Source organism: Gymnoscopelus braueri (genome assembly GCF_963280865.1).
Source record: "Gymnoscopelus braueri genome assembly, chromosome: 7".
NCBI classification, from domain to species: Eukaryota; Metazoa; Chordata; class Actinopteri; order Myctophiformes; family Myctophidae; genus Gymnoscopelus; species Gymnoscopelus braueri.
In genome coordinates, this window is record NC_137608.1 from 20,266,130 (window position 1) to 20,289,122 (window position 22,993).

At 40.2% G+C, this 22,993-nt stretch overlaps 3 protein-coding genes across 3 annotated transcripts in view; 2 read left to right on the forward strand and 1 right to left on the reverse strand.

Annotated features, from left to right (window-relative positions):
- Positions 1-3,770: 3,770 nt before the first annotated feature.
- Positions 3,771-6,345, forward strand: ccno (cyclin O; the record flags this gene model as incomplete). The annotated part of the gene is made up of 4 exons (XM_080433520.1): positions 3,771-3,868; positions 4,364-4,586; positions 5,315-5,500; positions 5,695-6,345. The coding sequence occupies 4 exons, from the start codon at positions 3,771-3,773 to the stop codon at positions 6,343-6,345; spliced, it is 1,158 nt and encodes a 385-aa protein (XP_080289646.1).
- A 2,658-nt stretch (positions 6,346-9,003) lies between these two features.
- On the forward strand, positions 9,004-11,617 carry mcidas (multiciliate differentiation and DNA synthesis associated cell cycle protein; the record flags this gene model as incomplete). Its single annotated transcript, XM_080433521.1, has 6 exons — positions 9,004-9,067; positions 9,481-9,560; positions 10,164-10,224; positions 10,378-10,601; positions 10,801-10,911; positions 11,171-11,617. 6 exons carry the CDS (start codon positions 9,004-9,006, stop codon positions 11,615-11,617), a joined length of 987 nt encoding a protein of 328 aa, XP_080289647.1.
- Positions 11,618-19,514: 7,897 nt separating this feature from the next.
- Positions 19,515-22,993, reverse strand: part of gpx8 (glutathione peroxidase 8 (putative)) — a 4,177-nt gene continuing 698 nt past the window's right edge. Inside the window, exons 2-3 of the mRNA XM_080432946.1 lie at positions 22,408-22,669; positions 19,515-20,666 (exon numbers count right to left, since the gene is read on the reverse strand). Of these exons, the coding sequence (XP_080289072.1) occupies positions 20,500-20,666; positions 22,408-22,669 (429 nt within the window). The 3' untranslated portion in view covers positions 19,515-20,499. The remainder of the gene's footprint in view (positions 20,667-22,407; positions 22,670-22,993) is intronic.

Below are 22,993 nucleotides of genomic sequence, written 5' to 3' on the forward strand. Positions count from 1 at the left end.
TGATTTTGGGGGGCCCCACATGACAGTAAGGTGAAGGTAAGGACTTTTGAGACCTTATTAATACCTTTAAAAAATGAAATGAAAACAGACCATTACTTATCTGTAGAACCGAGTCAAACTAAATGTAATGCCTCAACTCCTATACTATCCTATCCTATCCTATACATACGATTCCAAGTGCTTGTCCGGGTGGGGGGTCCGCAGTTCGAATATGATTTTTAGAGGGGAGGTCCTGGATTCAAATATGATTCTTTTGGGGGGTCTCGGCCTGAAAAGGTTGAGAACCACTGGGCTAATGGTCAACTCGTGACTGACATTGGTCAGCAGGTTCTGAAGCTGATAAAAGAAAAAAGGAGAAATACACATATTCAAGAATGTCAGACATAAGCTGGCTTTTTAACAGGTTACTTTATGAATTGTGTTGGTCTTATATTGTGTCAGACAGGTCTGACACAATTGTACAAAGGACAACGTTTTGGATCTAGTGGGGGAAAAAGGTAATATAATAAATCCTAACTATAGGAGCGGTGGCTGCTATTAGTACGGCATCCGCTGTAGGTTAGGTGGTGTAGGCCTACAGCCACTGCTCCTATTAGTTAGGAATAGGGTAGATAAATGCAGAGGTCAAATTCTACATTTACAAACATACTGTAGAAAATTCCCCCACAGCAACTACAGGTGACACATTTACGTATTTATATTTGATATTTATTGACATTGTTGATAATATTTTTTGAGTGGAAAGTCCTCCTTTTTGTTTGGGTTATTTTCTAAAAAAATGTATCAGCTCCAGAACTTTGTCCATGACAATACGTTGGCTTTGATGTTCAAGTATATAAGTTTATAAGTTTATGGAGTTTAACATATTTGATATATTGCAAGAGACCCTATAAGCCTAACCTGTACTTTATTCTGATTATTTTGAAGGTATCCACTCAAACCTGCTGATCCTTTGAGTATCTTCATACAAAAGTACATTTGTTTTATAGGCCTACTCCAAGCATTGATTGTTATAGCCTATACGTTTAGAAAAAACAAAACAGATAAAAGTTAGCTTTTACTTTGAAAGCAGCATCAACCCATTCCCAATGGAACTGTAGTTTTTCAGCTTATTCTATATGACTTGACGCAGCTATCTGTCTGTCTGTCCCCGATTCCCCTGCTTGTTGGCTCCAGATCTGTCTCTCGATCTGTCTGTCCCCAATACCCCTTCCTGTCCCCAATTCCCCCTAAACTGTTTGAGCAGTAATAGGCCTAAGCCCTTATATTCATGTCTCCCGCTCATTACAAAAATATGAATATGATAGAAACTATACATTTACTCAAGTAATAGTATCATTTTGAGGTAGGCTACTTTTAATTTACTTGAGTATTTTTCAATACTTCTACTCCACTAGGCTACATCGCAGAGGTACATTGTACTTTTTACTCCACTACACTTATATGAAAACTTTAGTTAGAAGTTACTTTGCCTATTTTTAGGCCATTACAAAACATACAAAGACAGACCCAGAATAGACAGGAGTGGAAATCCTTTGTTGCTGCCCTACATGCCAGCCAGCATAGAGGGCAGTAGTAAGTAAGTATTACAAAACATGCATTAACCAATTAATCCCTGTTTTATACTTAGCTATAAAAAAAATAGCTGATTTAGAAAACGTATGAAAGAGCTGTAGTATATTTAGATGCCAATACTTCACTTTTACTCAAGTACATTTTTTAATGACTATATATATAAATTGTCAAATCTTCTCTTCCAGTGCCAAACAGCTGCTGTTGCTATTGACTCTTGTTTGGAGCTATTTGGTGGATTTGATGATTGAAGTCTATCAGCAACAAGGAAGAAACCAGACATATTGGCAATTTTACTACGATTCATTTAACAAACAGTCTCAGTAGCTTGAGGAAGAACCATATACACAACAGCCTGGCACTGCCTCCTCATACTGGTCTGACACAGCTGTGGGAGTGCGGTTGCATGGTTGGGGAGTGGGATGGGATGGGATGGCATTCCACTCCTCAAACAGGATTTGGTCCCTCTAGCTAGCTAGCACAAACAGCAAAGCAAAGCTGATCCCACAAGTGTTCAATTTGGTTAAAGGTATCATGACATTCATGTTTACACCACATTCAGAGTCTTTGTCCTGGTCCTTCAAACGTGTACAAAAAGTTTTAACTGAAAATTCCACTCCAGTGATTCACTGTAGGTGTTTTTGTCTCACATTTCTAAAGCCTTTTCAACTGCAATGAAAAAAGAAATCTTTGCCTGCGGGTGTCGCTGGTGAGGGATTTTGCCTGTCAATCATCGCCTCTGCTCCGCCCCCCCCAAAGGAAAGGATAGGGGAGGGGAGGGGCGAGGAGGAGAGTGGGCGGGATTAATCGACTGTGACCTCACTGTCGAAGGGCCAAGCTCAGATTACTTTTCAGCCTAATTATTCAGAAAACCCCAGACCACAGAAAATCCACTGAATGTTCAAAGTTCAGATTTTTTGGGTGTAATTGAGGTCATAAAACACAAAAAAAAACATAAAAAATATAAAAAGTGAAAATGAATGTCATCGAACCTTTAAGGTCAGGGCTGTCTGCACTGACAATATGGCAGCCAGACCATTCCAATCTTTCTACTCCCAAACTCTGGAGGTAAACTCTGATAAACCCTGCACCTGCATGTGTTCTTCCTTGTTACTGATAGACCTCAATCATCCAATCCACCAAACAACACAAAAAAATATAACCCACATGCATGCATGATTATCCCACAAATGCATGTTCCTGGGCACCATCTAAAAGGGAAATAAACAGGCTTTCCTAATATAAAAGTTATTTCCAAGAAGCATTGTTACAACAGAGACATGAAATATATACCAAACACAAATTTCTGAACTTTTTGTTTTATGTAATTTATGTTGTAACGCTATAATATAATGCATAGGAATACAAGAACGTATACTATACATGCATATTGTAATATTTACCATATTTTAAATAGGTAAATGGATTAATCATGACAGAATATCCATCTTTTAATGTATTTAATTCTGCACACATGCACATTATCCACCAAGTCTTGTGGGTTATAAATCATTGGTTCTCAAAGTCAGCCAGGGGTCCTTGAGGGAGTTCCAGGGGGTCCCCAGCTAAATGATGGATAGTTAGGAACCAAATGGACCCTTATGGGTCTGTAACTCTGAGTGTATATTTGTAAATTAACATTGATTTTACAATATAAATTGAGGTCCCAGAGTGAGATAGAAATGCTATGGGGGTCCGCATTAGCCTAATGCATGTCAAACTGGGGGTCCTTGAAATTAAAATGGTTGAGAATCACTGCTAGGGCCGTAAAAATCTTCTCATATGGGCTAATAAGTGTCAATTTGAGGGTCCTTGACATGAAAAAGTTTGAGAACCATTGTTATAAATGACTGATTACTCCTATGATTTGTTGTTGCAAAGTCACAGAACAAAGAATCACTTGTTTATAGTCATTAGTTACCCATGGCAGTCAATACTAGGCATCTTACACCTTGGGTACTTAGGGACGCTGTGGGAGGCTTTAAGAGCGGGGAAGTCCCCGGGAAAACAGACCGTGACTCACACAACACGGATCTCCCACATCATTCAATGACAAGTGAGTGACTGCTAGACCTGGCAGCCAACACAACCATAGGTCAAGCCAGGATGGATCTGAATCTGACAAAGTGAATGAACAGCGTTGTTGTGAGCTTGTAGATCTGCTATTTTAAAAAAAAACTTGAACTTTGAAACGGGACATGATTCTGCATCATTCATCTCCCATGGAAGAAGGAGACGTAGCGATGGAGGCGCTCATCACGTCTGCGGTTCCACAACAACTGCACACTACAGCGAGGTACAGAAAACCGAAAATAATGTCCAGGCTCAGTGGTGTAAAGTAAAGTAGCTACGTTTCAGTACTTTTACTTCTGCTCCAGTAGCTACATCTCAGAGGCAAATATTGTACTTTTTACTCCACTACAATTATTTGAAAACTTTACTTACTAGTTGCTTTGTAGATTTTGATTATTATTAACATGCATTAACTAGCCTACTTCAGCCCATGCATGATAGGCTATTTGAAAATAGCCGATCTACAAACTCACAAGGCGTTGCAAAGCCAGGCGTTGTGAGCTTGTAGATCGGTTATTTTTTGGAAATTTGTGAAATGGGACATTCTGCAAAATGAGTCTACTTTTACTTTAAGTAGGCTACTTAAGTATGTTTTCATGCGAATACTTTTGTACTTTTACTCAAGATATTTTTTAATACGGACTTAGTTGAGAGTACTTCTACATTGCAGTATTGATACTTTTACTTAAGTAAAACATGTGAGTACATTTGTGTCCAGGCTGAGCGATTCTGGTTTCGAGGAGGATCTGTCCTCAACTCCTCCGTCCCCAGGTCGGTGTGCCGTGTCTCCACTTCGTCCACATCATCACACACCACCACTGACTTGTATGAGAGAGCTATCAAACACCTGGCATCACCACTACGCGGACATAGGGTACCAGATACAGAAGGGAAAAGAGACGCAGTTTCATCCTTCTAAGTGCTTAGCACGCCAGCCACAGGTAAGGAGATCCACACAGGCAGTGGTGTAAGAAGTACTCTCATTCTTTAATTAAGTAAAACTATCAATACTGCAATGTGGAAATAATCTGTTTAAGTAAAAATCTGGAATTAAAAATGTACTTGAGTAAAATTACAAAAGTACGAAAGTATTGGCATCAAAATGCAGGCCTAAAGTAGGCTACCAAAAGTAGAAAGAACTCATTATGCAGAATGTCCCATTTCACAAGTTTTCAAATGTGTAAAATGTTTATAAATCTTTTGAAAATAGCAGGTCGACAAGCTCACAATATGTCGCCATGCGAGGCATTGTGAGCTTGTAGATCGGCTATTTTCAAATGAAGTGGTTAATGCATGTTTTGTAATAATAATCCAAATCTACAAACTCAAGTTTTCAAATAGGCTAATTGTAGTACAAGTGCAATATTTGCCTCTGAGATGTAGTGGAGTAGAAGTAAAAGTAGCCTACTGAAAACTGGAAATACTCCAGTAAAGTAAAAATACCTCAAAATTGTACTTGAGTAAACGTACTTAGTTACTTTACACTACTGAGGAAATCCACTAGGGAATGGAAATCATATTGCCTATCATAAACTTTACAGGAAGAATTCATATGCTAAACCTTATTCTGTTTAGGCTACAACAACATACAAAAAACAACACATAGTGCCAGATGTTGGGGGGGAGTTATAAGTTATCTCTGAATAATTTTTGCAGTTTTCTCATGCAGGTGACACCAGAGGCACGCTGCAAGTTGGTCAGCTGGCTCATCCCTGTCCACAAACATTTCCACATGTCCTTTGAGTGTTGCTGTCTCGCTGTAAACATCATGGACAGGTTCCTGGCATCTACACCTGTCGCCTCCGACTGCTTCCAGCTACTGGGTGTTACTGCACTTCTTCTCGCTAGTAAACAGGTGTGTGTGTGTGTGTGTGTGTGTGTGTGTGTGTGTGTGTGTGTGTGTGTGTGTGTGTGTGTGCGTGTGCGTGTGCGTGTGCGTGTGTGTGTGTGTCAGTGAGTGAGTGAGTGAGTGAGTGAGTGAGTGAGTGAGTAAAAGACAAGAGAGTTGTCTGCCTTTGAATATTAAAGAAATACTTCTCTCTTTGGCAGGTGGAGGTGTTTTCACCAGGCATCAGCCAGCTGCTGTCAATGTGCTGCAACGCTTTCACTAAGGAACAGCTCTGTAACCTCGAGTGCCTCGTCCTCCTCCGCCTCAGCTACCGGCTAGCTGCCCCCACCCATGCCTTCTTCCTGGACTACTACACCCACTGCAGCATGGCTGCCCACATCACCACCAGGGGCATCGATGGGTCAGTGTGGGCGGAGCACCAGGATGCAAAGGAACCATGGCAACGCAGCAGCCTCGCACGAAGCATATGCGAGTTGACTCTAGCAGACTACGCCTTCAATAAGTACCCTCCCTCCCTCACTGCTGGCTGTGCACTGAGCATTGCTGATGAGCTACTGAGTCAACCACCAGAAACGACTGAACGTTCAGAAAGAGTCATGCACTCTCAAGAAGATGAGAAAGGCTATTTTTGTATTGAACTCTCCAGTAATAAGCGGTCATTGACGGACAGTGCTTCGCCCCAAGCGGTTGATAGGCACAGACTGCAGATTGGTTCTGTGTCAGTAGAGCATCACTCCCAGGCTGTGGTCCAGGATAGCCATAGCCACAGTCTGGCTCAGGAGTGCAGGGAGAACTTGAAGCTGCTCGTGTCTCTTAACCAGGAGATGTTGCAAGTCATAGAAATGACGTGATTACTAATAGCAAGTGAAATGGGAACCCCAGTTCAAGTATTTAAATGTAAATGTCCAGCTCTGATGTTTGTTATTTGGTTATTTTTCAGAGGTGGTGGAAGTATATCTACTATCCACCATAGCTGAGCTATGTGAAGAATGTGTCCCTCTGGAGAGCAATTTGATATTGTCTGATTCAATAGTCTAGAAGTACAATTATTTACCTCATATGCAGTCAAAGTTGATTTCAAATGCAGAATTGTGTTTTAGCGTTGTTGTGTTTCACAAAGAGATGTCTTTGCATGTACTGTATTTATTATTAGCGTATCTTGTATCTCATGTGATCTGTGTGTAAAAGCTTTGTTCTAAATGATCAAATGCTCCACTGAATGCACTGGCTTGAGACTTCTCAGACATTTCTGATGGATGGTATACAGTTACTGTTGTAACATGTTTACAATATAAAGGTCATGAAAAATATGCAATGAATAAAAAAGTAAAAGAACATGAATGATCTGATGCGCCTCTTTGAATGAGTCATTCTTTAAACCTGCCCATATGATGGCAGATAAACAGATTTATGATAGGCTTCAATTAAACATTACTATTAGATCCCATGAAAATGTTTCTGTTTTTTCATTGAAAGTAGGCTAACTGAAATCTATTTTTGCCGATATATTGGTTTGTGTGCTACAGATTACCCTAGAGCTTTCTTCAGCAATAATTGTATTAATTATTTCACTGTTGCAGTAGAGCCTTTTTGTTTCCCTTAAACAGCTTTATAGTGAGAAACCTATAAACCTGCTGCTGCAATAAAGACAACAAATTAGACCAAAACCACCAGACTGCAGTTCATATTAATGGAGCTTATATAATGTCATAAGGAACATCATTTTGAACTGAAATAATAAAGGCAGGTCTAAACTAAAGTGAACAGTGGTGTAAAGTGAGTACATTTTTGGGGTATTTTGACTTTACTTTTGAACTTCTACTCCACTACATCTCCAAGGCAAATATTATACTTTCTACAATTATTTTGTAGTGGAGTTAGTTAGGCTACTAGTTACTTTGTAGATTTAGATTATTATTACAAAACATACATTACCCCCTATATACATTTTGGCCATTTGAAAATAGCCGCTCTACAAGCTCACAATGCCTGTGTGCATCTATATCCTATTTTCAAAAGATTTTAATACATTTTATACATTTGAAAACGGCATAATGAGAAATGTTTAATTCTGGACTTTTACTTGTAACAGAGTATTTCTATACATTTCAGTAGTGATACTTTTACTTAAGTAAAAAATTTGAGTACTTTTCCCCACCACTGGTGAACACTTGTTTTCACGCCCCTATGCGTGCTGATAATCCATCGCGCGTGGCAGTTTGACCCGCTGACACGCTGCAGACCACACAGGTGCATTCAGCGTTAAGGGCCAAGCACACACACGCACACACACTCATGTTTGTTTACAAATAGAGACATTTGTCATGAGTGTTTGCAGTGCTGTCTCCTTTTAATTGCCCTTTTCCTATTCCATTTCCTTTTAAATGGGGACACGATTGAGCCTTGACCTTTTAGACATTTTACGCACGGTGCGTTGGGCATTATATAGTGGAATCAATCACATTTGATAAATAGAAAATATTGCGTGACCAGTGGTGGAAAAAGTAGCCTATTGTGTGGCTACTAAAGTTAAAGTATCAATACTGCAATGTAGAAATACTCTGTCAATATTTTACTTGAGTAAAAGTAGGCTAATTGGTATAAAAACGTACTTAAAGTACCAAAAGTATAGTAGGCCTACTCATTATGCAGAATGTCCCGTTTCACAAGTTTTCAATATAAAATGTATAGAAATCTTTTGAAAACAGCAGATCTGTGAGCTATTTTCAAATGGCCGAAATGTCTGAAATGGGTAATGTATGTTTGGTTATACCAATGAAAATCTACAAAGTAACTAGTAACTATAAGTTTTCATATAGTTGTAGTAAAAGTACAATATTTTCCTCTGAGATGTAGTGGAGTAGAAGTAAAAGTATAGAAAATTGTATACTTATGTAGGCTACAGTAGCCTACTTGAGTACGCTACATGTATTTAGTTACTTTCCACCACTGATCAAAAATACATGAGTGCTCAGATTGACACACACTCGGCACGGGGGCTCTCAGTCTCTGGTCCCTTGGTGAATTCAGTTTTGGCGCAAAGCACCTGCTTATGGCGCCGTTATGCGCGGTACCACTTGATCCACTTCGGACCAGAAAACCGTTAGGCTGCACCAATTTAATCTCCGAGGACGCTGGCATTCCCTGGAGACCAGAAACACGCACAACATGCTTTTGATTGGGCCGAAAGCACGGGACCGCGGCACGGAGTGACATAAACCGGGAGAATATTTTCTATATCAACCTTAAAAGCACAACTATGACTTCCTTTCCTTCATTGCATTTCACATTTCGTCATCATCCAGACCTTAAAGATGCAGAGGGATAGAAGAGTATTTGGTGCGATCTGTCCCAACAAAATGGGCCAACAGGGCATGAGACTGAGAGATGCTGCAAACAAAAAGGAAATTTAGCATTTTACATTCAGTTATTATAGGCTACGTTCAGTAGGCCTAGTTTACGTTTCTGATAAAAAATGATAAATGTTGTGCATGCAGGGCAAAGTGATGATGCCAAGGAGCAGCAGTCCAATCACGGAGTACGTCGACAAGATGCCCTGCATCGTTGAACAAGGTATGCACAGTGATGGAAGAAGTTTTCAAATGTATAAAATCCTTTGAAAATAGCAGATCTACAAGCTCACAATGCATCACAAAGTGAGACATTGTGAGCTTGTAGATCTGCTATTTTCAAATAGCCAAAGTAGGCTATATATATAGAGCTGAAGTGGTTAATGTATATGTTTTGTAATAATAATCAAAATCAAAGTAACTAGAAACTAAAGTTTTCAAATAATTGTAGTGAAGTAAAAGTAGGCTACAATATTTGTCAGTGAGATGTAGTGGAGTCCGAGTAGAAGTAAAATTATAGAAAATTGGAAGCACTCCAGTAAAGTAAAACATACCTAAAACATTTACTTAAGTAGATGTAGGCCTACTTAGTTAATTTACATCACTGGTACACAGCATGTTTTCCTTATATTACAGCCTTTGCAACAATTGCGTGGGATGATCTGGACGACTGCGCATCCGTGATGAGACGGGAGAGTGACTCCCTTGACTCGCAGGTGAGACAAATCCGTTCCATGGAACAATTTTTAATCATTTTGACATATCACTTATATCAGTAGGCCTAGTTCTCACCCCCCTGGGGGTCCCACAGGTTGAGAACCACTGTCTCAGTGATACCATGCTACATTTCTCTAGTTTGAGAGAGAAAGTAAGTCATTGTTCTTTTCTTCGACGTGGAGTGAGAGCGCTACATCACTCCTACACAGTTAATGTTTTACAGGGTGTGTGGCGTGCCGCGTGTGTGTTGGAATTCTGCACGAATGGCAATGCAGTTTGCTCTCACCACGTGGGCTGGGCTACCTAGCCTATAAAGCTTTTCCATAATTGGTTCGACCTCACAACTGAAGTCATGTCCACACACTGCCTCTTAGACGCAACTAAAGCACATCTGCACCCGTGCGCCTTTACGCGACCGCACACCGAGCCTGCTAAAATGACCACAATGTTCTCAATGGACCCACCTCACTGTGCTTGGTTCTGTTGGGATTTACAGGTAGAACTGACCATATGCTTCTCCTGAAAATATGCTTCTCCTGCACCATATTATTATTATCATCTTAATTAATCTAATTTTTTTTGTTTCTTTTTTTTATCCACAGGTAAATGAATCTGATGGAGATGACCAAGACTTTGGAGAATATGCATTGGACTTCATTGCAGGTGATAAAGGCACCTATAGTATTATTATTATTATTATTATTATTATTATTATTATTATTATTATTATTATTATTATTGTTATTATTGTTATCACTGTCACTCTTTGGGCTAGATGTGCCTGGGAAGCTAAACTGCATGATCATTCCTTTCCAGATTCTCCTGCCACATTAGAGAGCAGTCTGTCTCCTGCTGGACTAGTACCATTTCAGGGCTGCATGATACCTCCCCTCACCCCTCACCCTGACATCTCTTCAGAACACAGTCTCAACAGTCATCCAGCGGCAGATCAACCCCATGTCCAAGACAGCACTCTGTGGGAGGACATAGCTCAGCATCAAGGAAGGATGCTGGGAGATACCTTGGAAACCAACAACCAGGTATATAATTGTGACTAATGACCAGACCCGAAAAATAATACATTTACCCTATGGTCTTGATGAGGCAACTTTTATTTGAGTATGTTTTCTTTGTTTTAGTTTTTTTTACTGGAAAATCAAGGCTATAGGATTAGGAAGCCCTATTTCACTGAGTGCTGTGTCAGCATGATGAGACAGATGTGCTTCTGTGTTTCTGCAGCTTCATGAGGCTGTGTGCAGAAGGCAGCAAGAGATCAACTCACTGCAGGAGAGGAATTTTCACCTCAGGGAACTGGCCAGCCGGGCCAAGGACCTGGCTTCAGTACTTGATGTAAGTACAGTATGACGTGTATTAAAAGCCTTAGTTATAGTTGATGCGGGCAAGGAAATGATCCGATCTACAAGCTCACAACTCAGATAGTTTCCTTCTGCATTCAGCTCACTGTTGCCATGATCTGTTGGACACATCGTGACCAAGGGAAATCATTCGATTTCCTTTTGTCTCTTCATCTGACCGACCCAAAAACTAAGCTCCATACACCTATGCCATAAATGTATTCCTAAGCTTTATTTCTGCAATTCCCTCTTAGAAGCTGATGACTGTCAGAGAGCCAAGTCTAACAGAACCAGTGTTACCGTCAAGTGATACCACCTGCAATTCAACAAGCCCTTGTAAGAGGCAGCGATTGGATGAGGAATGTGAGTCAATGACCTCTGGCTCCTTCGTGGAGGACATTCTTAGGGACATCAGCACACGCTGCAACGCTGTCCTTCACAGCAACGCTAAGGGTCCAAGACCGCAGCAGGAGTGCGACAGTATACGCATGTATGGCTCATTCTCAGGCCTACAGACTTGTATCTCCAAAGGCAGCAGTGCAAGTGTGGTTGGAGCAGATGCAGGAGAACATGCATCTTTCAGGACTTCTATCAGAGAGCACTGCACCATAAGGACCCAGGTGTTTCCTCAAGGACATGCCTTTACCTCAAGGACTCAGCATGGAGGATACAGATTCCGCTGGGTGCCCAACCACAGCTGAAACAGCCCAGATGAAATATAGCTGCCGATTTTAAGCTATCATTCCAACCTGCCAAGAATAGCCCTGGCAGCTATTTGAATAGGTCCAATGGCCCCTGCATTTGGAAGCACTGGAGTACACAGGAGAGTGTGGGTGGGCAACTACTATTGATGCTTAGCTGATACCGTGTAGTGGTGTCTGTAAATTATTGAGCAGTGTCTTCCTCAGGTAGCATGCTAAGCTAATCAGCCAGAGCTGATTGCTCAGCAAAGTAAATAATACTGCCTAAGATTTTGTTTACATTGTGTTCCTGTTTACATGGCCTGAGGGCCCAAATCCAGTGATCCCTCAAACAATGGCGCATGCAGCAATGTCATGTTTACTTTCACACCTCACAATGGTTCCCATGTCTTTCTATTTAAAACATTTTCATGTAATAAAAAGTGATCATCTATTAAGTTGCCTGAATGACTAAGAGTGATTTGATGCATTGATGATGTTTTAAGTGAGATCTATTCCAATATAGAGTAACACATTTCATTGATAACTTCCCTTGTTTGAACAGCAAAACAAATGTAACCCAATGACCTTCTGAAGTACTGCTTTCACATTATTTTGTCACCGTCTGAGTGGCTGCAGACTGAGAGGGGACTTGAAGTCATGATGGATCTCATTCAGAATCTTTGTTATCTTTTAGATCCATTTCCTAATTGTTGTCTAAATCTCTCAATGGAAGAGTAGGGAAACCACCTCCAACAGATGTGCTATAGTTATATGGTATTAACATAAAAACGTTTTATTTGTTTAAATAAAAAAAATATATATTTTATTTATAAAAACAAAAACAAAACATTCCAGATTGCAGCTTTAAAACAATTTGGTTTGATTCAGATCCAGTAAATGGAGAAAGTTTGAGGCAACTTACATAGGGAATGAGTTCATCTTACTTTTCATCTTACTTAATTCACAGCCCAATTTTAAAGCCCAATTTTGGAAACAAAATTATTCAGATTCAGTAAAGGAAAAAGATTTGAGGCAACTTACATTGTGACTATGAGGTCTTACCTTTGCAATTCACAAAATAATAATAATCAGGTGAGATGAATATGTCTGGAGAGGGTGTGACCCTCTGACCCTTGATATGACCCTATGACCTAACCTCCTTCCCTCACTGCTTTGGGCTTTAGCTGTAAAGAATGGGTTCATGTGAGGCAGACTGAGCCAAAGGTGAACATCAAATCTCTGCCAAGACACCTGTTCAAACTCCCCAGTCTTGGTCTGTTTGCCTACACTGTATCCTGAGTGTTCATTTAACTCTGAGAGTGTGCAAATGGACCCTTAGGGGTCCATTTGGTTACTTACGGCAACGCACCAGTCCAATATAATTTTACCGAGCTGCTGTCATGATTCTGTTAGTTTGAGGAGGATTTAACAACCGTAATGGAGATAAGATCACACTGATAATGAGATGGAGGCCTAAATGAGTGCATTCACACAGGACTATACTCATGGAAACAAAATACAAGAAATGAGGCACATTGTATTGCCTAAGGTAGAGATGATGTTGATGCTAGATTATAAACCTTCATTGGTAGCCTGCAGGGAAATTCAGTCAATTGAATATGAATGCAGATGAATTCCCCATTCCCATATACCTCCGCTAGCTGCAATTTTGAGCTTGCACAGCTTGCAAAGAATTTCACCCACTCTTTTACACCTGTAATCATGTGACGTGACAATAAAGTTGTTTTTTCAATTTCACAAATATTGAGTTTGTACACAATTGAATACTGTTTCAAAGTACTACTGCCTCAGTGCTGTTGAGATGTTGTTCTGCTGTGTTCACCCAATAGGACTTATAGTGCAGCTTGATGTTTATACATATAGCCAATTGTTTTTAGACCCTTTTCCGACCAATTTAGTCATTATGTCAATTAATTCCTTCCTTGCCACTATACTTTTGTACCCTACACATGCTAAAATGTGCATGGGGTAATAACATTTCCAATGGTTTATTGTCATGATAATCAGTTTCGACACATTGAATTATGTTTTTGTGTCAGTGTTTAATCACATGTTAGATAGAATAGAATGATATGAAAACGGAATGCCTTTGTGCAAAGAATGTCTGTCCAATGATATTCTTATGCCAGTGACTAGTGCTTCACAGTAAAAACAAGTTATGTTGAGAGAGAGGGAGAGAGAGAGAGAGAGAGAGAGAGAGAGGGATATTCACAGACCATTCTAAGGACCTGGTTAAAAAGGTGAGTTTGATGTGATGTTTTACTTCTAAGCTCTCAGAGATTATAAAAAAAACATTCAGCTCCAAGGGCAGAGCAGAGCCATGCAGCACCTACAGTATGCTGTGTGTGTGTGTGTGTGTGTGTGTGTGTGTGTGTGTGTGTGTGTGTGTGTGTGTGTGTGTGTGTGTGTGTGTGTGTGTGTGTGTGTGTGTGTGTGTGTGTGTGTGTGTGTGAGAGAGAGAGAGAGAGAGAGAGAGAGAGAGAGAGGGAGGGGGGATCTCCACATCAGAAGTTCATGCAGTCATGTGACACCTTGAAAAACATTATAGTATTAATGTTAATAATCTTCAATAGATGTGTGATAACATTTGCTAAGAAAGATTTAAGTATAATTCCCCTTTGTTTTCCATTCTTAAGAGTAATTCTGTGGTGAGCTATGTTTAGCATAACATCTGTTTTCAGCCCTATACGCTTTTTCTGTTCCAGCACGGATTTCTAATTCATTTGGGATCACAATTCAAGAAAGATAATTATCATGTTATTTGCACATACAAGGAATCTCATTGATCATATTGAAAAAAAGAAGGAAAAAAAACATACAAAACATAGCCTACGAATATTAAAATATTCTAAGCTGTAAGAGGTATATAGGCCTATTGGCTTAGAAAGATATTTGATATCCTAATTAATTCCAGACTATCGGTATTTCATCATAGGTAACCGTTTAGATTTGGTTGCCAACCTATTAAGCAAACACGACCCATAATAGAACCCCTTGGCTCGCCTTCAGCCGCGACTTTTGCGGCAAACAAATCCGTTTGTCATTGACCAGCATTGACTAATAAGAGCAGGCATGGTGGGGTAACGCTTTGTTTAAGCATCTTGTGTGCTCCTGCCACATTTGACCGGTTAAGCTACCGCCAAACCGCAGGGGAGAATGCGGGAAGGAAAGGAAAACATTGAAACAATACGTTTCTAAGGTAACTAAAATAAAACCGAGTTTCCACGTGGTCTGATTGTTGCGGTAAAGACAACGTTTTTATTTGGATAGCTTTTGCTGCCCTGTTGACAAGTCTTTATTATAATGACATTTTGAAGATAAAGGTGAAACGTGTGGTTTCTCAATGTCAGTGGTGGAAAAAGTAGCTACTCATATGCTGCTGTGAGCTTGTAGATCGGCTATTTTCAAAGTGGTTAATGTATGTTTAGTTACAAATCTAAATCTAAAAAGTAACTAGGAACTGAAGTTTTCAAATAAATGTAGTGGAGTAAAAGTATAATATTTTCGTCAGAGATGTGGTGGAGTAGAAGTAAGTATTGAAAAATGGAAATACTCCACTAAAGTAAAAAATACCTCAAAACTCTCACAATTTTGAAAATGTTGTCAAATTGCTAAATTTTGTCACAACTGCTCACATATGTGAGCTTGTAGATCTGCTATTTTCAACATCTTTTTATGCTTTTTATACTTTTTAACATGTTATACATTTGAAAACTTGTGAAATGGGACATTCTGCATAATGAGTATGTATGTACTCAAGTAATTTTTTATACGGGACTTCTACTTGTAACAGATATTTTTACACTGTGGTATTGATACTTTTACTCAAGTAAAAAAATGTGAGTACTTCTTCCACCACTGCTGTTGATTCATTGTCATTGGAGCACCTGTGGTGGAGGCTCATGGCTCAGGGTGTGTGTGTGTGTGTGTGTGTGTGTGTGTGTGTGTGTGTGTGTGTGTGTGTGTGTGTGTGTGTGGTGTGTGTGTGTGTGGGTGGGTGGGGGTGCGTGTGTGCGTGCGTGTGTGTGTGTGTGTGTGTGTGGAGGAGAGGAGCGCATATGGAAGTGGCAGGTGGTGAGAGGAGAGCAGCTCTCCTCTCCTCTCGCGCCCTTCAGCTCTCTTAGCGCCATGCAGCTCATTAGATGGCTGAGCAACCCAAGGATATGTAGGCTGCTATATGGTGCATATAAGCCACAAACTCATCTTTTGGTGTTATCGATGACAATTACAGGGGAAATAAGGCACTTTCAGTGTCAATTAAAGCTAGCTGCTGTAGGCCTGATCCAATAATGATAATAATAATAGGCCTAATAATAATAATAGGCCTGATGTCAGATTAAGAGTCATTTTTATTTATTTAATATTTACCCCACATTTTGGGGTCCAACACTTTAGACAATGTAGTAGATTAGAATGTAGAAGTAATGTAGGCCTATACAGCTGCTAGACGACTATTTTCTCCCTTAGGATATAAGATTTATAGGCCTATAAAATATAAACACAACATGCACCAAATGCCATCTAATTCCAACCCTTGTTTTTCTAATGCTGTAGGCTACAATGTAGCCGCCCTATCCTATGCAATTTAACCTCTTCATCTTGTGATGTTTGACGTGGCGATTGACGTGGCAATTGACGTGGTGATTTTCTATATTGAATCAGACTAGATAGTCTAGAATAGGCCTGTAATGGTTGTTCATTCCTTCAGCCATCAATGAATGACGCAGCCAAACACAATGGATCCTTTTCCATGACAACAATGCCATGATGTGACGACGGTGCCCTTGGTTCTAAACTGATAAGACGGTGCTGCCGCCACATTGCCGCGTCGTCACTTTTACAGTCAGTTTGTTTCGGTGCTGGAAAGTAACTAAGTACATTTACTCAAGTACTGTACTTTTTTTTGTACAATTTTGAGGTGTTTGTACTTTACTTGAGTTTTTCCAATGTCCAAAACTTTTACTTCTACTCCACTATCTCAGAGGCAAATATTCTACTTTTTACTCCCTACAATTATTTGAAAACTTTAGTTACTAGTAATTATAGATTTTGATTATTATTACAAAACATACATTAACCACTTCAAACCATATACATTTCGGCCATTTGAAAATAGCCAATCTACAAGCTCACAATGCCTATCTGCTATTTTCAAAAGATTTTTATACATTTGAAAACTTGAAATGGGACATTCTGCATAATGAGTAGGCCTACTTTCTACGTTTGGTACTTCAGGTACATTTTGATGCCAATACCTTTGTTCTTTTACTCAAGTCAATTTTTAATTCCGGACTTTTACTTGTAACAGTGTTACAGTGTGAACAGTGTTACAGTGTAACAGTGTTGCAGTATATTGATTGAGTAGGCTTTTCCCAGCACTGACAGACAGTCAGTTTGTTGTCATGTGTTTCTAGGGGAACCCACAACGCGAAGGGAATCCCTGAACCGCCGTATAGAAGCTTCCCGCTCCATCAACCCGCCAGGGACTATATTTAGGACCATGGGCTCCTCCAGTAGAGAGAACAGAGACAGACCAGGTGCTCACGGCATGGGTTCAGCGTTTCATCAGCATTTCTTGTGCAGGGGAAGATTTACTGTTACTAAAGTATGAAACTTAAGAAAATATTGGAGATTCATTCGTTGGGGTAGATTATAGGGTGATTAGGTTAGGTGCCTATAAAGAAATAGCAGTATGTATTCAGTGAGAATTGGAAAGCCAGTTCGGTGACCAGGAATAATGCTGAGAGGACGCAGCCCATTCAAATCTTCAGCTCAGAAGGTAAGCGTCACAGTGTGTGAAAATAACTAATGTAATGCAACTGTCAAGTGGCCTATTATAGGACTATAGCAGTTGCTCTGGGGTCCGGGGACCCCCAGGGGTCCTTGTGGGCGTTCCAGGGGGTCCCCAGCAAAATTACTTAATATAGCATCAAAATCAGTTTAACCACTTTAACCCCATAAGCTGTTTGAAAATTGATCTACAAGCTCATGTTTCGAGCTTGTAGATCTGCTATTTTTGAAACATTTTAACAACCCAAATCCTGTAAGATTTGGAAAAAATAAATAAAATTCAAATGGGGGCCCTTGACCATTTTTATTTTATTTTTTTTGGGTGGGGGGGTTACCTTGACATGAAAAAGTTTGGGAACCACTGCTTTAAAGGATCAATTGAGCTAAAATAGTTACATTCCAAGTTGATGGTGACAGTGTGGCAGTGTACCGCCGCTGGCTGTGTGATCTGATTGACAGCTGTCAGCTACACTCCTCACTGCTGCCATCTGCTGGCTTCAAGCACCATTACTGTCTCTGCCAGTCATTTACTCCACATGTCAATATCACATTTGAAAGTGAGCTATAGGTGCATTGTGTCAATGAATTAAACAAGCTTGTGACTGTTTGGGAGGCAGTGTAATGTTAGCTGACGTCACCACTTGCCAGCTCACACTGCTCTGCGGCCTAACTAGTTACCTAAACTATCTGAAGTCTTCACCCTTGTACTCGCAAGACATATCCTCATGGCCAGGACTCACACCCACGCATGCACTTTTTAGAGGACAAAACATCAACAAAGTATATGAAGATGGGTTCCGATTTGTCACTTAAAGTAGTTCAACCAAAAAATTACACATTTTCTATCAATTACACACCCCATGAAGCCTTGAATTCATGGAGATTTTGTAGTTTTTGTTGCATTCCTAAGCCAATAATGTGATGACCGGGCCATCAGTCAATAGGAGACTTTTGAGTCTCCTACCAGAGACTCCGCCAGTCATCAAATTATTGGCTTAGGAATGCAACAAAAACTAAAAAATCTCCATGAATTCACGGCTTCAGGGGGTGAGTACAATTGATAGAAAATAAGTCATTTTTGGGGTAAACTACTCCTTTAAAGCCTACACTTATAGCACAATTCAATGGCCCTGTGGTTGTGTCTGCCCCTGAGACTGGGAGGTCACGGTTCAATTCCTGGCTGAAACATACCAAAGTTACCAACGCCTCCCTGCTTGGCACTGAGCATCAAGGGCTGGAGGTTAAGTCCCTGCGTCATACAAGCGTCAGGTCCAGGCAGGGGCTCACCCTGCCTGGACATGACGCTCGTATGACGCAGGGACTTAACCTCCAGGCCTTGATGCTCAGTGCCTCACGCTACAGAAACAGGAGGTCTCCTGACCTGTGGGCCACATGGCGCGGGAACCATTGGTTTCCAATGCTACTTATTGTGCAATGCAACCTGTATGTTTCAGACCCAGCTTCAAAATCTGTGAGAAGAGGCTTCCTTTCTGATGCACCTGTAACGCCGGTGATGTCCCAACACAAGGCTGTTATCTTGAAGCAGCCGACCATGAAATGGTTCGTTTTAACGATAGATTCCTTCATTTGAAATGCCTGTAATGTAGAAAATTGTACGGCTTGATCATAACAGACGTGGCCTAATATCAGCCTTTCCTCTTGGGTGGCTGGAAGGCAGTGTCTTGTTAGCTGGTGGTTTGTGTTTACCAGCTTACCTGCTGCTGCCCCTCCAGCTGTTCATGATAAGTCCACCTCAACGGTTCACTTTAAACTCTTTCAGTTCAAAAAACAATTTGATTTCAAACTTTGTTATTGTTTCAATAGACATTTTGTCCATCCTCTGTAATAGTATCCTGTCATGATGAGGCAGTACTGTGTTAGCTGGCTGTTAATCAGTTCAGCAGCTAGCTACATACTTCCATATCAAGGCATCTGATCTGACATTGTGTTAATATTCTGAAGATTCATTCACATTTGAACAGAGTATCTGTGAAAACGTTACTCATGTTAAGTATATATGTGTGAACTTGATACTACAATATTATTAGCAATAATAATAATAATAGTAATATTTCAAAATACTTTTATTACAGAGTGGTTGTTCAAAACTCTGAGATCAAATCAACTATACTATAGTGATTCACCTCATGAGGGTTACTGTGTCAAAATACATGGTATTACGACATGCAATTCAATGTAAACAGTGGTTTTAGAAACACAGGTTTGGGCAGTGTCTTTTTTTCCTCCAATCCAAAACATGTGGAATTCAAGGACTAAACAATACTTCACAGTGGTCATTACGACCATCTTTATCCCCTTGGTCATTTTTCCTTTATCTCGTCCGTTATACACAGAAAAAAGTTTACAAACTAAGGGTACGGTCACACCAATCTTTGATTCTTGTAGTTTGTTGCGTGTGCATCTTTCCGTGTATTGCGCACACCTTGTGTTTATGTGTTGTATGCACCAGGGCGCCTCCAATAGAGTAAAAGTCTATTTGATAATTGCTCGAGACAGTTGCTGCTTTCCCCCTCTGTCCAAATGGAGGAGTCGAAGACGGACCGGCCTGGCAACGTCAAGACAGAAGGCGCTGCAAGCTACTCCATCTTTTATTGAAAAATAGAGTCCGCACACTGAATCATGCTTCCATATGTACTTTATTCTTTTAAGGTGACGTTTTGAGCGTCTTAGCTCTTCCTCAGCTCTGAGGTAGAGCTAAAACTCTCAAAATGTCACCTTTGGTGGTAATACAATAAATAATAAATCAACTATGGGAGCATTATCCAGTGTGCAGACTCTACTTTTCTATTTCCATCTTATACAAAGGGCACACACACACACACACACACACACGCACACGCACACGCACACGCACACGCACACACACACACACACACACACACACACACACACACACACACACACACACACACACCTCTTCTTTTTCTCTTCCTGGTCATAAGCCAACTGATAGTCTTTACCACGCAAACCACTGGGCAGGGAGTGTAATAGCCCAGTTCAAATTCTAGTGTCCATACTGCAAATGGAGATGTGTCCAATCCTTCCAAATCGCCCATGGAGGACATGCATCAAAGCTCCTCCACTCTTCTCTTTAAAATGATTGCACGGACGAGCATCGTGGCTTCTTGACGCACACTCTCAATTTGCTCGTCAGCTCGCCAGAACCGAACCACTTTACCCTCTGGATTAACTAGAAACTTCCAGAAGTTCCACTTTGGGATTTTCCGCACCGAATCTGCAAAACAATGGCAACATAGGACATTAGTTGGCTGAGACATAGCAAAGTTTAAAAATGGTACCAACACCTCCCAGCTTGGCACTGAGCATAATTAATTACACTCCACTTAACCTCTTAAACCCTATATAATTAATTACACTCCACTTAACCTCTTAAACCCTATATACTTCATTGACCGGGGTCAAAATAGTCGATCTACAAACTTGTAGACCTACCATTTTCACCAAATGTTTGCCTATTTTCAACTATTATGACGCTATAGGGTTCATGTGGTTAAAGTCAGCTGGTGCTCTGTGATAGTAGTGTGGTTTGGCCCGAATATTCACATATTCATACTTCCTGCATGGGATCAATAACTCAAACAAAACATAGGCCTACTATATAAACAATGAAATAAAAAAGGCAACCAAAATGAATGGGACCTAGTGACATAAAAATAGAAAAATCCACACATCAAGTAGCTCCGGTTAAAATGACTGACAAGCCACACAGCCTCTTTCTCAGACTTAAAGAGTAGTTCACCCAAAAAAAATCTTATTTTCTATCAATTACACTTTTTTGTTGTTGTCACATTCCTAAGCCAATAATTTGATGACCGCCGGTCTCTCCGGTAGGAGACTCAAATGGAACGGAGACATTAGCATCTTTCCGCCATCATCGAATTATTGGCTTAGGAATGCGACAAAAACAAAATAAATCTCCATTAATTCAATGCTTCATGGGGTGTGTAATTAATAGAAAACAAGTAATTTTTTGGGTGAACTACTCCTTTAACCAATCATCAAACTCTATTTTGCCCAGGGTCCGCCACGACAGGTGGAGACCTGTGGAGACCCGTCAAACTTGTATTTGAATCAGCAGAAGACCCCTGTGCACAGTCTTTGACAGTTCTCCACTGCATCTATTGAATATGCATATGCAATATGCATCAGATCAATATGCATTTTGGTAACTATTTAACCAAAATGCAAATGAAAAGCTGTAGGCCTAGTAGTAGCAGGCCTAATCAGCAGTTATAGGCTATACCTCTGGTATTTGGAGTGACAGTTTTTACATAAATCTCCTAAATTAAGAACAATTATTAATTGTAATTATTAACTCATTCACTGCCAGAATAAATAAATGAATCTTAACTAGTAACTTAACAATTTGCAAATAATTGTTGTGACAATATTGAATACGAAATTATGAAATATGAATATGAACATCTCCCCCCCTTTTCTACTTTGTATAGTGTTTTATATTTGCTGATGATATTGTATTGTTATTTTTATGCTATGTTGATGAATTGAATACATAGGACCACAATGGAAGCAAGTCCCCAGGACAATTTGTGTCGTTGTCCTTTTAGCCCAAATGTCTGACTGTGTACCTTGTGCTGTTTACATTTCTGTCTAATAAAGTATTCAATCAATCAATCAATCAATCAATCAATCAATCAATCAATCAACCAATCAATCAATCAATCAATCAATCAATCAATCAATCAATCAATCAATCAATCAATCAATCAAATAATCAAACCATTAGGCCCAGCTGTGTGATGGTCTTATTATGTCTCACATCCGGCAATAGACCTGTGATGGATAAATCTTTAGTTAAACGACTACACAAATCCATAGTGTTTCTAATCATCTATTTGTAACTCACAGGGTATACAAATAGTACCTTTTCAGAGTTAAATTAACACTCAGGATTTGTGAGATAGATAAGAATGAGGAATGACAACTGAACTGACCTGTGAGGAATTTAAAGGCAGGGTCGGCCTCGGAGCCCATTATTTTGATCTTGCTGAAGAAGGGGAAGGTGATGCCAAACGTGGACTTGGCGAACGCCTCTATGTGAGGGCTGCTCCCCGGCTCTGTGTCTCCGAACTGTCCGCAGGGGAACGCCAGCACGTTGAAGTGAGACGTTCCCAGCTCCCGGTGCAGCTCCTGCAGAGAGCGGTAGTTCATCTCTGAGTGCTCGCTGTAACTCGCCACGTTTACAACTAAAGACGCCTGTGTGTGTGAGAAGAAGAAAAACACAGCAACTTTACTTATAGCAATGAAAATAGCTAGACTATGCATCTGCGCAGAGAAACATGGCTGTCAATATTCAAGATAACAAATATCATAGATATATATTTTTTTTTATCGATTTTGACATTTGCATATCTACTATAGTCTTGGGCTGCACCCGACCAGAGCGTCCTGGACTTTCACCAGTAAATCCCGTATTTCTCCCAACATGTACAAATTCAAAATATAAGGTGCTTACTCGGTTGACCCAAATATTAACTCGGCATTCGGAATCTTTGTGCACTGTATCAGTCCGTATTTCTC